Source organism: Castor canadensis, chromosome 6 (genome assembly GCF_047511655.1).
Source record: "Castor canadensis chromosome 6, mCasCan1.hap1v2, whole genome shotgun sequence".
NCBI classification, from domain to species: Eukaryota; Metazoa; Chordata; class Mammalia; order Rodentia; family Castoridae; genus Castor; species Castor canadensis.
The window spans coordinates 79350734-79368442 of NC_133391.1; the positions used below are offsets into that span (position 1 = coordinate 79350734).

The following is a 17709-nucleotide window of genomic DNA, read 5'->3' on the forward strand; positions in this document are numbered from 1 at the left end:
CTTTGGGCTTCACCAGGTGACCAGGAGTATGAAGGTAGATGAGCAGCCTTAGCAGAGAGCTCTGGACACATCCTATTTGAATTCCCTGGGGCACGGAGAAATTTTTGCAAGGTCTTTCTTTCCCATCTCTTGCCTGTGGTAAAGCTAATGCCCTGGCTTCTAGAACAAACTCTCATCTTCAGGCTGTCCAGATCCAGATCAGAGGTGGGATGTGCTCATGAGCACGTGTCTGAGACACATCTGGGGATTGGCAGACTCCCCCTGCCCCTGGCCCCTGGCTGACCTTGCTGAGCTTGGCACCTGGAGCAGTCTTCCGCTACTCTGGGGTGCAGCCTGCACCTCACGTTCTGCCCTGGCACCCTGGCACCTCGAGGTTCATGAGGAACAATAACAACAAGCAGGGAGTGACTTTGTACTTCCCAGCGGTCTTTCATCCTGAGAGCTCAAAGCAGTTTACAGAGCAGGACTCATCATTCCTCAGCCCAGGTTCCAGGCTTTTGGCAAGAGTGAAGAGGGGACAGAGAGCTCTAGTCTTTCCAGATTGGCAGAACAGTGGGGCTGGGGTAGGGCAGTGAGTCACCTGGAGTGGGAATGGAGTGGCCAGTAGATCTGGAATAGAAATAAAATTGGACTGTGAGCTTCAGGTTGCTAACAGAGTGGACAGCCATTAAAAGAGTGTGAGCTTGGTTCTTCCATTCCCCAGGCAAGACCTAGGCCTTCTGCCTGGATGGGCTCTGGGAGCTGCTGGAGGAAGAAGCAGCAGCTTGGGAAACAGAATCCTTTGGACTCAGAGATGGGTGGGAATCCCAGAGTGATCCTTGTTACTACCCTCCACCTTAGGTGCTAGGAACTTCAGGGCTGCCAGGGTAGCCCTGACCTTAGGGTAGTGGCCGAGTGAGGAGCATATGGAGGAAGAAGGGCTGGCCCAATACAGGCAGGCCCTGACCCTGACCTGAGTTGGCTTCATGGATGGCTACTCAAGCCTGCTTACCTCTTCTAGACTTCTCTGCTCTCTGGCCACTAGGCTAACCTGCAGGTCAGTTGTTTTAGGGAAGAGGAGCTTTTTAATTTTAAACTCCAGAAAAGGATTGCCAGCGCTTGAGGCCTAGTCCCCATTTGAACCATGTTCCCATTTTGTCTTCCCATCATTTCTGAGCTGGTTAGCACACCTTTCACTGTGGCAGGAGGCAAGTGGCAGCCTCCCTTCCCAGCCTTCCTCCAGCCTTGCCCTCCTCATCAAGGCTTCCAGAAGTCTAGCCACATGGTGACCACACAAACTGCATGTGCTTTCACTCACTTTTGTGCATTCAGTTCTGCAAGCCTTAATGGAGCTTCTACTATGTGAAGAATAAACCACAGCCCCTGCCCTCAGGAAGCTGAGAGACAGAGCCTTTCACAACTACCTGTGATTAGAACTGAGTGTAGAGCTTTAAATGTGTAGTGTGTGGTGAGGAGGGGGATGATATGTTCTCCTGAGAGGGAACAGGGAGGACTTCACAGAGGAGGTGACATCTGAGCTTAGCCTGGAGGGTGACAAGGAATTCACCAAGGAGAGAACAGGCCTTGCTTGAAGTGGAATCATGTCCGTGCATGGGAGACAGTTACCCGTCTACCAAGCACTTCCTATGTACCAGTACTGATTTTATAAACTATAGGTATTATTTTATCATCCCTGCTTTGCAGATGGGGAAGCTGAGGCAGGGAAAATTCATGATTTACCTGTGATCAGCCATGAATTAGTGACAGGATGGGGTCTTGAGCTGAGCTCTGCCCCTATCTGGCTCAGCTAGGCTCATCCACCTGACTCCAGGTTGTTCCACGTTCTCTGCCCCTCAAGACAAAGAGGCAGGGGGTCCCAGTTGGCCTGCACCCTCCCCATCAGATCAACTGGTCAGGTGTTTGCTTCCCAGGCCCTTGGGTGGATACAAAGATAAAATATAAAGGGATACAGAGATGAGCAGGTTGAGTTCCTGCTCTCCCCAGGAGCTTGCAGTGCAAAAGTGCCAGTCAGGTATGAACAGGAACCATGGACATTGACACTGGAGGGCAGCCCAAGGCTCTGAGCGTGCACCGACAGGCAGGAGTTACTGGGAAGACGGAAGTTATTATGGTCAAATGACCTGGCCAGAAACCAAGCTGGGCATCCAGAGTCCAGCTAGATCTAGCACCATATTGGGTAGTTATCTGGTCCTATGTGCAAAAGATGAATGTTTAGTACAAACCTGACTTAAAGCATAAACTGGAAACTTGTTAGAAATGTAAATTCTTGAGCCCCACCCCTAACTTACTGTGCGGGGCGGGGGGGGGGGGGGGGCAGTAATGCATGCATTAACAAGCCCACCCCCATGGACTAGGATGCATGCTCATTTGAGAACCTCTGGTTGAGCTTGGTGACCCTGCCCCACAGAACAGAGCTCCATAGGGGCCTGTCAGCTGCCCAAGCATTTCCCCAGCAACTGGCTCAGACATGAGGATGCTCAGATGTTGCTTGGGAGGCTCATGCTGACTGAGACTTTGTTGTGAGAATGAGCTCCACACCTTGTAGGACAAGACAGATGCGAACAGGCCTCATTCCAGTTGCAAAGCTGACCCCAGCCAAGGGTGACATACAAAGGATAGAAGGAGAGACTACTTCCAACCCAAGGAGTGTGAGAAGGAGGTGATAAGATGAAGGTAAACTTGGGGGAGTGGGAAGGATTGAAGCAAGCACTTGAGCAAAGGGTTCAGGCTGGGAGCCCAGAGGCTTGGGAAATAAAGGGTGGTACCGAAGCTATGCTGCCCAACACCACATGCAGGAGTGAGGGACCACAAGCCAAATGGTGGAGCTTCTGAAGGTTAAGCTACATTTGGCCTTCTCTGAACTATTACAGAATGAGGGTCCCAAACAGTGGGCAGCCTGGTCAGAACTGCCCCTCAGGCATCCTCATCCACCACCTGTGTGTGGTATGGAAGGATGGATCTGGGAAGGGCTGTCAGGAGTTGTCCCAGCTGGCTAGTTAGGACATACATGTGTGTTGGGGAGTGGTAGGGGCCATGGGCTGTGTCTCAGGATTGCTCCCCAGCCGGAAACACTCTGCAGGGACTCTGGAGGTTTGGATCTGACCAGGGATCTGTGACTTCTGTGCATGTGGGGAATGCTATGAGCTCATAATTTACCAGCCTCACAGTACAGATGGGGAAACTGAGGCCCAGATGCACACATCAATAAGGCAAAAGGCTTGGTAGCTACAGGGCAAGAACGAGGGCAGCAGCCTCTCAAGGTCCTCTCCCTGCCAGCCACTGCAACCTTGTGTCTGCACCTCACCCCCAGGCAGTTGGATGGAATTGTTCCCACTGCCTTTAGGGCATCGTGGTCTCCCTTCTGCTTGTTCCTAAGAATGTGCTCTTTCCCTTATCCTGGCACACTCTCTCTCGTTTCTCTTGGCCCAGTGTGGACTTTGCTCCCCCACCAACAGTGTACTCCCTGGCCCCATGGTGAAGAAGGTGGGTATATCCCCTGTGCCCCACAGATTCCAGCGCCTTGGTCATGAGCCTCAACCAATGGTGTAAGCATTGCCTTGCCCAGCTAGGTTTATATCAGCTTCAAGGCCACCCAACTGGACACCCAAAATGTGCTGCATGCTCCATCCATACTTGAGCAAAGAAACAAGAACATTCCCAAGCTACTTCATCTCTGCATGTGGAGTCCCAGCTGGCCCTTCCCTTCTTTGAAGAGGAACAGTTTCCCAGAAAGAGGCTACTCTAACTGGGCTTTCTATCTGGGCCAGGGGCAATGGTTGGCCGAGCAAGAGTAGTCGCTCTGTGGGGCCCCTGATTTTGTCATCTACTTTGCTGTCCAGAGCACATGCCTGTTTTGGGTTGAGAGTTAAGATAGGAGGAGCATTGGGTGGGAAAGGGCTCTGGGATTAGAGTCAGGGGGCCCCACTCTCGCCTGAGTGCTTGCAGCAGTCTCCATCTCGGCTGCTCTGGGCACCCATCAGTCACAGTCCAGCCTGATTCATTTGTTCAGCCCAAGCTCAGTGAGCAGCTACTGTGGCCAGACACCAGGAGCATTGTGGTGCCATCAATACACCCCTTCCACATTCCCCACAGTCTAGAAGGATAAAAAACCCCATTTTCTGTAAGGTAAGAAGCTTGGGAAAGAGCAGATGAAAGGCACACGAAGTCTGCATGGGGCAGAGACTGCTTCTGGCTGGGTGGATTAGAGAAGGCAGTGGCATTTGAGGGGATCTTGAGGGATTTAGATTAAGAGGAGCTGCCAGTCATTAAGCTATCTCTCTGTTCCAGGCACTGTACTAAGTTCCTGACATACATTACCTCCATTTCATTCTCACCACAATCTAGAAGGTGGGTGGCATGGTCCCTGTTTCTCAGACAAGGAAATAAGGCTCAGAGAGGTTAAGTAACTTTTAGACAAGACCCTGACCAAAGCCAGCATACACACTAAGGCCTGTCTGACCCCCAGCCTGCATTTGTGACCCTCTCCATGCTGCTTCCTGAGTAGGGAATGGCATTTGAGGGAAACAAGAGCAAAGGGCACAGAGGCAGGGGAGAGTATGCATATCACAGGCACAAACAGTGACTTGCTTTCCCTGGAATATCTGATTCCTAGAGTAGTAGGGAAGTGGTAGAGATAGGTGTTTGAGAAGGGTATACCAACTGACCCAGAAGGTGTCTTAGTCGAGGAAGGCAGTGACATTTGTAGATATCAGAGGGGCAAGGACTGTTTCTAAATGGTGGCAAGGCAGAGAGAGGGAGATCTGCCAGGCCTGCTCTTGCTGGTATGGGGACCTCAAGGCAAGAACAGGAAAGCCTAAACCAGAACCTGGCAGACAGAGTGATAGGAAGGCAAGAGGCTTGGTGGAAGTTGAATGAACTTGAGCTTTGGGGAAAGTCAAGAGAGACAGAGGGTTGTCACAGATGCCAGCGTGACTGGAAGTGCACCTGGGAGGGAGAGTGGTCTTGAGAGAGGAGATGGAGAAGCTGAATCTCTGCCTGTTGTGTCTGAGCTGGTGACTAAATACCCAGGGAGGGAGGCATTGGCTCTGGGTTGATTTCTTTCCAACCCCTTTACCCTTGCTAGCCTGAACCACAAGGACTGCATCATAGCCCTCATCCCCTGGAGCACCTAGCCAGGCTCTCCATGCTTGTAGATGGCTTTGGAGAGACAGAGACTGGTGAGCACGTGGCCATTGCTTCCCTGCATCAGACCTTTCCCTAAAGCCTGACATCACTTTGAAACCTTCTGTTTTTATCATAAAATGAATGTGACATTCTACTCCATCTATGTCTGTTTTAATACAAAGGTGCTGCTTTTCCTTACTAATGAGCCCGACAGACCCTCCAGAAAGAGGCCCCAAGACTATCCTGTGGCTCCATGTGTATCCCAGTTAAGAAGCCAGTCTTGTCTTGGTGAATAAGTTGTCCCCTCCCACTGCATTCCCCGTGACCCAGACCTTCAGAAACAACTTTCCCCAGCCAGGCTGAGGAGGCAGGAAGTGCAGGCCTACCCCCCAAAAGAGTTCTCCAGGCCAGGGCTGGCCTAGCTCACTGGCATCAGATTGGCCTCCACATTGGGTTCTCTGAGCCAGTGCCCAAGACTTTGGCCCAAACTAAAGGGGACAAAGACTGGAAATGCTAAAAAAAAAAATGGGACACTGGGACAAAGACCTGGATGCCCTCTTGCAGTCACCTTGGCATCTGTGCCAACACTTTTGGCTCTCTTGATTTTCCCCAAAAGTTAAGTTCATCCAACTTCCACCAAGCCTTTTGCTCTCCTAACCCTCCGGCTGAATTGCCCTCAGGGGCACTCTTTCCTCTGACACCGTGCTGCTTCTTCACTGTCTCATCTGTGCAACTCTGGGTGTCTGTGCCCTGACCACTGGGGAGCACCCAGGAGTCTATGGTATCTGTGTTGTACCCATAAACCTATCCTGCAACTGGTTCCTGCTCCACAGACACTAGTGACTCCCCTCACTCCACATCTTTGCTGCTCACAACCCATGGCTCAGCCTGAGCTGAGGTGGGGCATAGCAGCAGGGACCTGCCTGCCTTCCAGGGTTGGCTATTTCTACCCCTGACCTTGGTGAGCTCTGAGCAAGCCAGTGTTTCTCTCAGGATATCTGGCTGCTGGCACACGAGCTAGGGGTGAGCTGGAGTTGGCCCTAGGGGTCAGGCTAAGGCCTGCGCAAGCCCTGCATGGAATAGTTGAGTTTTAATGGGTGATGCGTCTGGCTGTGACAGGACCATTTCTATTGGCCTTGGTGTTACCAAGTTTCATCTCCTCCCCAATCCCTTCTTCTTCTTCTCTACCTGCTCTTCTAGCATCTGCCTCTCTTCTTCAGCTTTGTCCCCAAGCAGCACTGCCCTCTTCTCCAGGTACCAGGTATTAGAATGGCTTTCATTGGTGCAGGGAAAGCAGCTCTTTGAGGCTGCTTTGAAGCTCTCTCCCTTCCCAGCCTCAGAGGAAGCCCTAAACAGAGCAGAGCCCAACCTGAGGACAGGCACCATGTTGTCTTGATCAGCACCGTATCCCTCATGCCTGGTAGGCACTTGGCACATCATAGGCCTGTGGATGTAGATATTTGTTAGATGGATATAAGAAGAGAGTAGGGCAAACCTAGATGCCAGGCTGCACCTGGTTGGCCAAGGTCAGGTGGCCCAGAGAAGCCAAAATCCCAGCTGGGCACATAGTCTCTTAGTGAGGCCTGTCCTATGAGCATCAAACAGCCCTTCTGCAGGCCATGGGAAGGACACCTGACTACCCATTTCACAGAGCAGGCCCTCTGTGCCCACTTAAACCAGCTGTGTTTTTAGTTTAGTTTTTTTTTTTTTCCTTTCTCATTTGAACTTGGAGTCTGTAATTAACCTCCAATAGGTTGCAATCACTTTGTAGGTGGGAGAGGGGTGGGGAGGGGGCTGGCCCACAGCCCGCCAGCAGCAGGACAGTGGGAAACTTTGATGCCAGGCGGGCTGGCCGCATTGTCTCCAGGTGTTGCCCTGCAAAGGGGACTGCTCAGTCTTAGTCATGAGGTGAGGACCATTAACCCTTTTAAGAGCCCGCTGCTCCTGCCCCTGGTTACTGGGAGGGAGGCAGGGCCAGGTCTTCCTGGGCTGGATTGCCTGACCATGTCCTGGGCGTCTGTCTTGCTCTCAGATCTCTGCAGGCTCCGCACCCACCGCCCACTGCTGAGAGGAATGAGGTCAAGGCGCTGGCACAGCAGCACCTCCAGGCCTCAGGGCTGGGATGTGGGGAAGGAGCAGAGCAGTTGTTATTCTCTGTTGCTATCTTTAATGAGGTACTCTCTGAGGATTGTCTGTCAAACAGACAATACAGGCCAGACGCCCTGATTTGGCACTAGGTGACAGGAAGCAGAAGCCACCAGACACCCCCATGGCCCAACTTATGGCAACATGGGAGGTGTCCTACGGTTTTATGGACCACATTGTGGAGAGGAACTTTTTTGTGGACACCTTGAGAGATCTTCTTTTTGTCCTTATAAAGCTGCCCACACTTGCCTGTCCCCACTCCAGAGAACCCTGGTACTGCTGCTAAGGTAAATATTGCTCCAAGGGGAGGGGAGCTGGACCAAGTGACCTCTGGGCTTCCCCACAACCCAGAGTAAGGATGCTCAGCAGAGGGGACTTGGTCCAAGAAGGAGACATGAGGGGAAGGGAGCACTGCCCAGTACCCAGGGGCCCGCCTGGGCCATCAGCTTGCCGCCTGCCCCCTCCACCTGAAGGAAAAGAGCTGTGGCAGGGAATCAGGTGCCAGTGAGCATCAGGGGCGGGTGTTGTGACACAGAGCTTCCTCTTGCTTTTACCTGATGTCTGCCATCTGTTTGCTTTCCTGTGTGCTGGGCTTTTAGAAGCTCCTCTCTGCCTGGAGAAATCCACACATCCCTCAGGGCTGCTGTTCTTCCCTTTGGCTACAAAGCTGAATGGATGGAGAAGTTTAGCATAGTATTGTTAATATTAGCAGAACTCTGGAAACAGCCTAACAAATTCATCTGAACAATGGAATATTAGGCAGTCATTAAAATGATTTACAGCTGTATTTCTAGACTTGGAAAAATGTGTTTACAATGTGTTGACTGAAAAAAAATAGGATCTAAAGCATTTTAGAGAGAAATGTTCTGCAGGAGATACTTGAAAATGTGAACAGTGGTTTTCTCTCTGGTGGCAATTGAATTGATTTAAATGTGTTTTTCGTTTTCTTTATTTGGATTGTGTAATTTTTCTACAACAAAAATGTATTTCTTATGTAACAAAACAATGACAGAGGAAGTCAAGCTAAATTCTGGAGGGCTGGGATTGGCTACTCCACATAAGGATAGATGGTTTCTGTCTGAGACAAAGCACAGAACCTGGCACACAGTAGACCCTCAGTAAATGCTCACCTAGGAATAGAGGGTAAGTGCCTGCTCACTGTGATTTGGCTCTTGCCCTGACAGATCCCATCCATGCTGGAGGCCTGTTCCTCTGCTTGGTTTGGCTCTGGCCCCAAGATACTCTTGGGATCCCATACATTGGTCTCCATGCCCACACGTTAGCATGGTATTCTGACCTAGCTCAGAGAGGATGCTGGCTGGGGACGGTGTGAGGCCCCATAAGATCTATTTCCCAGTGCCCAAGGCCTGCTGAGTGAACAGCCTCTGAGCCTTGTCCTAGCTGTCCCCAGGGGCTACTACTAGACCCAATGCCTGGAAGCCACAAGGGGAGTAGCAATGGTGGTTCAGGTCAAGAAAGAACTTAAAGTACAGACCATAGGATTGGGTCATTTGTAGACCTCTAATGCCTTCCCACCACACCTACAGAACAAATTCAGGGCCATCTTGGGGAGATACCCCAGATCTTGCCGCAGAATACTTGGCAGGGCTCTGGGCCCAGGAATGACTGTGCAGAGGTCCCTGGGGCATTGTTCCAGGGGCCATATGGTGTGCCCTCTTCTCGTTCCTAACACCTGAGCTGCTGAACGTTCCGAACGAACCTACAAGGCTTGTCAGGTGATTCTTTCTTTCGGGTGATTCTTATGAGGACTCTTTAAGAGCTATAAGAGAAAACTCTTTGTAAAGAACATGGCATGATTCAAATATGCGGTTATCTTTATTTTGTCTTCCTGTAGACCAGTGTTGTCCACTAGAAATATAATCTAATCCACATTTGTAATTTAAAATTTTCTAGTAGGCACATAGTTCAAAAAATGCAAGGCAAATCCAGAGTTCTCATCCTGGCTCAAGACAGCCCCTTGTCACCTGAGGCCTGCCTGCCTCTCTAAGCTCATCTTGTTCTACCCCCATCTTCCACTCTCTTCCAGTCAGTAGGCCTCTGTTAGGCTCAAGCTCATTCCCACCTTAGGGCCATTTTTCAGCTGACTTTCATGTTGGTTACTTGCTGATCATCTGTGCCCCTCACTGAAAGTCAACTAGGCACCCTAAGAATAGGTCACTTATCTGTCTTGCTCACTACTATATCTCAGTTCCCAGAACAGTGCCTGGCATGTATTAGGTTGAATGCATTCATTCATTCATTGAAAAGGAATGAAATGAATGAACAAGGAACAAGTGAACTAGATGGGGTTGCTCTGAAGTGAGTGGACCATCAAGGAGTGCCTGCTGCATTACTTGGGTTCCCACTAGATGGAGTGGGCTCCTGTGATCTGAAATGTGATCCTCTATTCTCCAGGAGTAGTGAATGACTTTAGAGCTTCCAGTTCCACAGAACCTCTGAATGAGAGTCTTCCTCTGACTATCTCTATGTGGTGTACCCCTAGCCCACCACCATCCCATGAAGCAGTGGCTACTAGCTCAGTGCATCATCTTTGGCCAGGCCTCCTGTCAGAAGCAAGGTGGCAGAGTAAACACTGCCTTACCCAACCAGGTGTGTCTCCCATCACCCCCCAGCTCACTGGAATGGAGGTGGCCATGGTGGTGGGGGCAGCAGGCAGGAAAGGTCAATGCACCCCAGTGAGGGGAAAAAGCACTTTCAAACTTGAGAAGAGCTGTCTGTGTCCTCAATTCCCAAGAAGGGGAAGGTCACTAGCTGGAGGCCACCATTAAACCAAGAGATTAGATCATCAGGTATCAACCAACCTTAGAGCAAAGCCAGCCATGCAGATGTGCTCCCTTTGTAATCAGTCACTGAGATGTGTGTACACGGATAGAATGTGCCTTTCCTGCATGTGGTTTACATTTCCCAGATGGTGAGAAAGTCACCTGAGGAGTCTGAAACCCACACACCTGGACCACTCTCAAAGTTCTGCTTCAGAATGCCCAGGCTAGGTCCCAGGCCTCTACCCAACTTCCAAAGCTCCCCTGTGGTTCCCACGAGTATCCAGGGTTGAGAACTGTGACAGGCATGACTGGAACCCCAGAGTGGAGGGCAGGGCGCTGGGAAGGGAAGGATGCTTGGGATGGGACTCCAACCAACTTAGAATAATGAAGTTCCAGAAAGTGCAACAGAACGGTAGAATAATGCACATAAAATACCTGGAAAGAGAAAGAGGTGGGGAGAAGAAAAGAAAAAGGAAGGAAGGAAAGGAAGGAGGGGGAGGGAGGGAGGGAGGGAGAGAAAAAGGGAGAGGGAGAGAGAGAAGCAGTATTTTTAAATGTGAGAAGCAGATAACTTGGGAAAAAACATTTTAGCAAAAGGTTAATAGCCTTAATATTTATAAGCAGCTCTTACAAATCAGTAATGCGAGCACTCGATAGAAAAACAGACTGTAGACATGAACAGGCAGTTCCAAAAGAAGAAAGAAATACAATGGGCCAATACACTTATGAGAAATGTTCAGCCTCACCAGTAATCAAATAAATGCAAATTACAACAACAAAGAGACGTTATCTTTTGCCTAGCTAATTGGCAGAGATTAAAGACATGATAATACTTCACTGATGGTGAGAGTGTGGAAAAAACAGGTCCTGTCATTCACTGGGGGCAGTGTAAATTGGTGCAGCCTTTCCAGAGGGCAATTTGGCAGTGTACAAAGCTGAAGAAGACTGCATACCCTTTGACATAGCGTTTCCACTTTTAGGAAGATCGCCTTAGGAAATAATTGTGGATAGTAATAATAATAAGAGCTAACCTTTATTAAATGCTCTCTGCTTACCAGGCTCTACAAGCATTATCTCATAATCCTTACATCCATCATCCCACAAGGTAGGAGTTTTTATTTATCACCTGTATTTTACAGATGAGCAAACTGAAACGCGTAATAAGTCAATGACCTGAGGACAGAAAGCTAACAAGTAGCAAAACAGATTTGAAGATGGGCAGTCTGAGTCTGGAGTTACCCTGCCCACATCACAGTGGTCCTCAGGGGTTGTTTGTGATGGGGAAGGGGGTATGCTGAGTGCCTCCCCAAGGCCATCAGTTATGTAAATTATACTACACCCATAAAGGAATATTATGCAAGCATGAAAAATGATTCTGTGGAAAAAATATGTGCATAAATGCCAGGGGGTTTTTGTATATTCATAAAAGATTTCTGAAAGGATAGTAAAGGAACTGATAAAATTAGTTGCCTCCCAGAAAGGCAACTGAGTGGCTGTGTTCAAAAGTTAGAGAAGCTAATTCTTTTTCATTTCTTAAACTTCAATTCACATGAATATTAAACATATTAAACATATACATCTACAAATACATACACATATTAGTTATGCCTCATAATTTATTTTCCTGAAATGCTACTAAGGATTCTAAAAAAAAAAGTCTCAAAGCTGTTACTTTGAGACTCATACTAGAATTGGTTAAGATACTTCATTAACTGTTCACCCACACATTTCCCAAACCAATTTCCTCATGGAACCCTATTCTAGACTAATACCAATTTTCATCTCTTGAGATGCTTGTGTCTTATAGAATTCAGTTGGGGAAATGCTATATTAAGGTGAAAATGTGCATAACCTGTGAGTTATTTCTGAGTACTGAAATATTGTAAGATTTTCTTTACTTTTTATCCATCTATATTTTGTAATTTTCTAAACTGCACAAAGTTATTTTGCACGTAGTAACACATTTTTATATAAGATCCAGCACCTCACTCCCATCTACTCTCTACTTGCAAGCAGCACTCAGGGCTAAATTCAAGACCAGGACCCCTGTCTCTAGCCCTCATCTGTTTTCTCCAGAACCACCTCTGGTCCATTGTCAGAGCTCTGAGCTACTGAAGAAAGGTTGGATGACCTAGACAGGGCTTATCTAGTCCCCAGGGCCTCTATGGCTGAACAGCCCCTCCCTTCTATTGTTGGAAGGATTTGAACCTGGGTCTCCAGTCCTCAAAGAGAGATGAGGCTTGGAAAGCAGACACCAGACTGCTGCTACCAGCCTGACTCATTACACATCCAGACACCTGGGCTGTGGTCCCAACTCTGTAGCTTCCTGGCTATGTGACGTCAGTCAAGTTTCTGAATCTCTGAGTCTCATCTTCACCATCAGTGTCAGTGTGATACTTGCTTCACAGAGCTCAGGGAGCAAATGGGAGTGTGAATGAAAGCATTGTGTGTCCTGTGAAGGACTCTCCTCGTGGCAATTATTATGTACTCCATCAGGGTACTCTGGCTTGCCTCGCCCTCCTGAGAACAGAGTACCTTTTTTTTAGGTGGTGGGGAAAAGAGCAAGGAGGTGGAACATTGGAGCCAGGGGTGTGTGGAAACAGAATGGTGCTTAAGAAAAATGAGGGAAGCTTCTCCACTTTTCACTTGCAGCTTTGTGTCCATGCTGGGCCTGTGCTCACCAGTGCAGTCCATGCCTTGTTATATCACCCATCCACTCCGCTTCACCCATTAGTCAGTCCAGCCCTCTGGACCACGTGCAATTCTCCCAAGCACTGCCTCTGTCTGGCTCACCTTCCCATCCTTCCTTCTAGTCCCATCCTTTAAGCTCTTAGCTAAGTGACCCCTGTCCCCCAGGCTAGGGTGGCTTTTCTGGGCTTCACCACCCCCAGGCCTCCATGAGCTAGGCTGTGATCTCAATGCCAGATCACAACTCCCCAGCTAGGCTGCGCTTTCTGGGGGTGGCAGCTCAGTCCACCATCTTGTTCTGCCTATGTCCTCTGAGCCCAGCAGAGACGTGGGGGATTGGGACAGGAATTAAATCATGAATTAAATCATGAATCAGCTGAGTTCAAAGTCCAGTTCCATCACCTTCCCTTAGAGAAGTAGCTTCACCCTTCTAGCCTCAGTTTCCTCAACTCTAAGTGGATTTAAACACAGCAGTGAACTCATGGGTTATTGTAAAGGCTTTACAAGCTCATGTAAAGCTCCATTGTGGATGTGAAGGAAACTCCCTAAGAAGCAGTATGAAAAGACACCAGATGGGGTTGCGTCCAGGCTCACCCATCTCTCCCCAGTTCCAGCCCCAGGACAGGGGCCCTTACTGCTCATGCTTGGTGTTATCCCTACCATTACCACACTCACCCACCTGCCTTGTACCCCACAGCCACCCGGCCCAAGCTGAAGAAGATGAAGAGCCAGACGGGACAGGTGGGTGAGAAGCAATCCTTGAAGTGCGAGGCAGCAGCAGGGAACCCCCAGCCCTCCTACCGTTGGTTCAAGGATGGCAAGGAGCTCAACCGCAGCCGCGACATTCGCGTCAAGTATGGCAATGGCAGGTGAGCCGTGTCATCCCGCCCTCCATCCCACCAGCTGCCCTCCCTTCTGAGGAGGAACGTCCTGAGTTGGCAGAGTCCAGGGCTGTGCCCCCAGACCCAGCATGGAGCCAGGCCCAGTCCCTCTCCACACTTCCCTCCATTGCCACACCCAACCCTGTCCTTGCTGCTGGGCCCCTCTGGTTATGTGGGCCCATACTACAGACCACGGACAAGAATTAGGCAACTCAAGACTCTGGATGGTTGGAGGCAATTGATTGTCAAGGTCAGCTTTACTAATGGATGTCCTTCCTTGTCCCTAAAATTTCTTCTAAAAAAACCTAGCACAGTGCCTGAAAGCCCCCAAATCTAGCAATTTTTGGCAAAAGACCCAGCCTCCAGAAAGCCTTTGGGAGGAAGATCACACAAGCTAATCACCAGTCTCTCGACTTAGTGAGCTATCATTTGTCAGAGAGCTCAGGAAGGGGAAAGGAAACATAAGTTTGATTAGTGTTAGGGGATCTATACTTCGAACAGTTTTCCCCAGGGCATGAGAATCATCTTGAATCTTGAATCCGTGCTCCAAGGGAGTGACCTGCCAGGTCCCCGAGTCTCCAGGCTGGGGACAATGGCCTCATGTCCATCTTGAGTTGGTCAGGCAGAGACTTCAGGAGTCCAAGAGCACCCCTAACTTTTTCTATCAGCTACAGATGCTCCACCTGCCCTAGGACCAGGTAGATGTTCCTATCTGACTGAGGGGCACCCAGCCTTTTCTGCCCCCACTCCTGGAGTAGCTTGCAACCACTCTCTCCTGGGCTGTCATTTTTTTCCTCGCCCTCACAAAAGGCAAATTAAGATGATTTTAGAGAATGTCCAGCCTGGGCCACAAAAGAAAGTGATGGAAAGAAAGCCCAGACTCAGCCCAAACCATGGTTTGCCCTGTGGCCTAATGTGCACACCCTGCCTCTGGGCCTTAGTGTCTGGAACATGTGAAAGTGGGCGTGAAGTCAAGCAACTGCTCTGACTCTCTCTATCTCTGACTCTTCGTCCAAGAGCGGAGGCAAAAACAACGGTCACCCCAGAAAGAGACAGAAAATAATTTAAGAAGGGTTTGGTTTAAATGAAAGATTTGTGGCTGCAAGAAGGCTATTTCCCCAGGAAATTGTTGTAGCTGGTGAGGAGTGGGCAGGTCTTGTCTGTCCCCAGTCTACAGTATTGGCAAGAAATTCAGGCTGCCCATCCAGCTCACCTAAGGCCACACCATCCCTTCCCACTGCCCTTCCAAGACTGGCTCCAGGCTGGAAAGAAGAGTGACAGGCTTCTTGGAGCTGGGGCTGGTAGAGCCCTGTCTTCTTCCCATCCTCACTGTCCAAAAGATGGCCTCTCCTCTATTCCCCTGAGACCACAAAGATAGTAAAAAGCTTGCCCAAGCACATCCCCCACCCCAACCCATCACCATCCCACCTACCCCACAGCAGTTTCACACACATACAGTCCCACACACCCCCACCAGAGCCCTGACACCCACAGCTCCTTCCTTTCTCTGCTAGCTTCAGCCTCCCTTCAAACTCACTCTTGTCACTTCTGTTTTGAAATACTTTCCTCTGGGCTGCTATCTCCTTGTCCCCCTCCAGCTGTTGCCCCCAACTCCCTTCTTGCTTCCACCACTATGCATAGTTGCTGAGAGAATCTGTTTCCACTGTTGCTCCCTCATCTTCTACCTACACCCCGCTGCCAGAATCCACCTGTTCAGTACGTTCTCAACCCCTCCATGGCTATGGTCTTTGAGCTCCCCAGCCTTGGGTCTCTCAGAAGTTCTCTCTGCCCCCCTGGACTGCCCTTGGTCTTCCTGTGAGTGAGGTGCTCCCTCAGACATCACTGACGCTGAGCTTTCTCTCAGGTTGGGCTTCACTCCTCTCCGCCCTGTCTCTCCACCTGTGAATGATTTCATCCTCTCCTGTGCCTTTAAATACCTGAGATTCCCCAAATCTTCATCTTCTGACTTGGTGACTTTCTCACCTGAGTTCCAGACCCATGATGCCTGCTGAACCCCAGGCACCACCCTTGGGACTCCACATGCATTTTGGATACAGAATGCCCCAAGCCAGCCTCTCAGCCCTGCCTCTCTAGCCCAGACTCTTCCTCCTGTGCTGCCCTCAGCTATGCTCACCCAGCCTCCCTACTCCCAATGCGTTCCCCATTGCCATCCCTCAAGCTACAACCTCACAAAAGGCACCTTTCTCCCTGCTCTGCAAGTTTCTTACCAGGCTTCCCTGCCTCTAACCTCTTTTCCTCCACTATCCCACTCTTGGCCACCTTTCTGGGCCAAAGACTCCTTCGCCAATGCATTACTGCATCTAAGCCATATGTATAAATACCAGCTATTTGCCAGGCACTCTGCTTGGGTTCCAGGATATATCAGTGAACACAGCTGCTGTAGCTTCCACCTTCACAAGTCTCTAAGTTGGCTTCCAGGACAGAATCTCTAAAAGCCTTGACCCTTTCTTCAAAAAAAATGGACCCCCTGCACCCAGTTTTGCTTACAATTCTAGAGGTCCACAAACCTCTAGTTCACTGACTCCCATGAGTGGCTATAGGGGGCGATTTTTTTTTTTTTTCTTTTTTGAAGGGCAGTGCTGGGAACTGAACTCAGGGGCCTCGTGCTTGAAGAGTTCTACCACTTGAACAATGCCTCTAGCCCTTTTGTTTTTGAGATATGTTCTCACTAACTTCACCGAAGCTGGCCTAGAACTCATGATCCTGCTACCTCCCCTCTCCAAGTAGCTGGATTATAGGCATACCCTACTACTCTTGGCTTATTTATTTATTTATTGTGGTGCTGTGGATCACCCATGCTAGACAAGCTCTACCACTTGAGCCACACCCAGATGATCTTTCTAACATGGACACTATATGCAATCATCCACTCATTACTTGACAGGTCTGGGAAGCCTGCTGCATGCTGGGTACAGCCTTGGGGCTCTTCTGACTCTCTTCCTGGCCTACACATCACTACCCTTCTATTCCCTGGTCCTGCTGCATGTCCAACCCTTGGTCTTTTCTTTCATGAAAAAGACTTGGGCCAAGGCTGCTCTCTACAAGGGGCTGCTTGTCCCTCTTGTCCCTGGCAAAGTGCTCCAAGGCCTGGTTTAAATGTCCTACCTTATGAACACCTGGCCAAACCCTCCAGGCATCTCCTCCAGTTGTACCTTAGACATGGCTTCATTGCATTGTTGAGGATCTGTCACTCCTAACATGAGAGACATAAGGCCTAGCACCTCCCCTGTCCATTCCCTTCTCCTCTGTAGGCCCGGCAGAGGAGATCCACATTCCATGTAGAACTGACAAGAATCTTGCAGGGCTAGCCCCAAGTGCAAGGTGGCCTTAAGCTGGCAAGAAGCCCTTTGCATTGTCCAGCCTTCTGAACAAGTTACTTCCTGGTTGAGTCTCAGTTGCACCTGACAAATGGGTGACCCAGTCCAGACACAGGACCTGATCAGATCTTCTAGGTATGGTGGACCCCTGAGTCTAAAGTTGTGCCCTGGCGCCCACTTGTCAGGACTCTGCCCACCTGTCCTGCCCTTGGGCCCTGGCCATGAGTTGTTAAAGTGGTAGAAAAGTGGGCTATGATGAGTGACTCCAAGAGAGCTGCCACCCTCCCCTTATATAAATCTCACCTTGCACAGGGACCAGGGCCGTGGCCAGGCAGGAGTCTGCCTTCTGGCCAACCTTTCTCTGTCTGCAGCAGTCTCCATAGCCCTCCTCAAATTCTGCTTGCCAGGCTGCACTTGGCCTTGGCATCTCTATTGGCAGATACTGTCTGCCTCTATGCCCACCACTCTGTGGTGTCTCACCCAGTCCTTCCCGTGCCAGGAGAAAACTACCCCCCCAAGCCCTGGATGCAGGCCCTCCCTGCAGAACCGCATGTTCCCTTATTTATGAGGAGCAGGCCGGGACAGGCCCCTAGGGAGACAGGGTAGGGAGACGCTGAGGAAACTGTGTAGCTGCCTAGATCCCATGGCTGCCAGCAGAGAATTAGCTGGGGAGAGCAGGGACCAGGACCTTCTGAGGGGCAGAGCTGGCTCCCACAGTAACAGGGCACCAGAAGCTCAGCATCCTGTCTG

General features: G+C 50.0%; 1 protein-coding gene across 3 annotated transcripts in view; it reads left to right on the forward strand.

Moving 5' to 3' along the window:
- Positions 1-17709, forward strand: part of Nrg2 (neuregulin 2) — a 189751-nt gene that overhangs the window by 138730 nt on the left and 33312 nt on the right. For all 3 annotated transcript variants that reach the window (XM_074076877.1, XM_074076876.1, XM_074076878.1), the window contains exon 2: positions 13438-13609. In XM_074076877.1, the coding sequence (XP_073932978.1) occupies positions 13438-13609 (172 nt within the window). The remainder of the gene's footprint in view (positions 1-13437; positions 13610-17709) is intronic.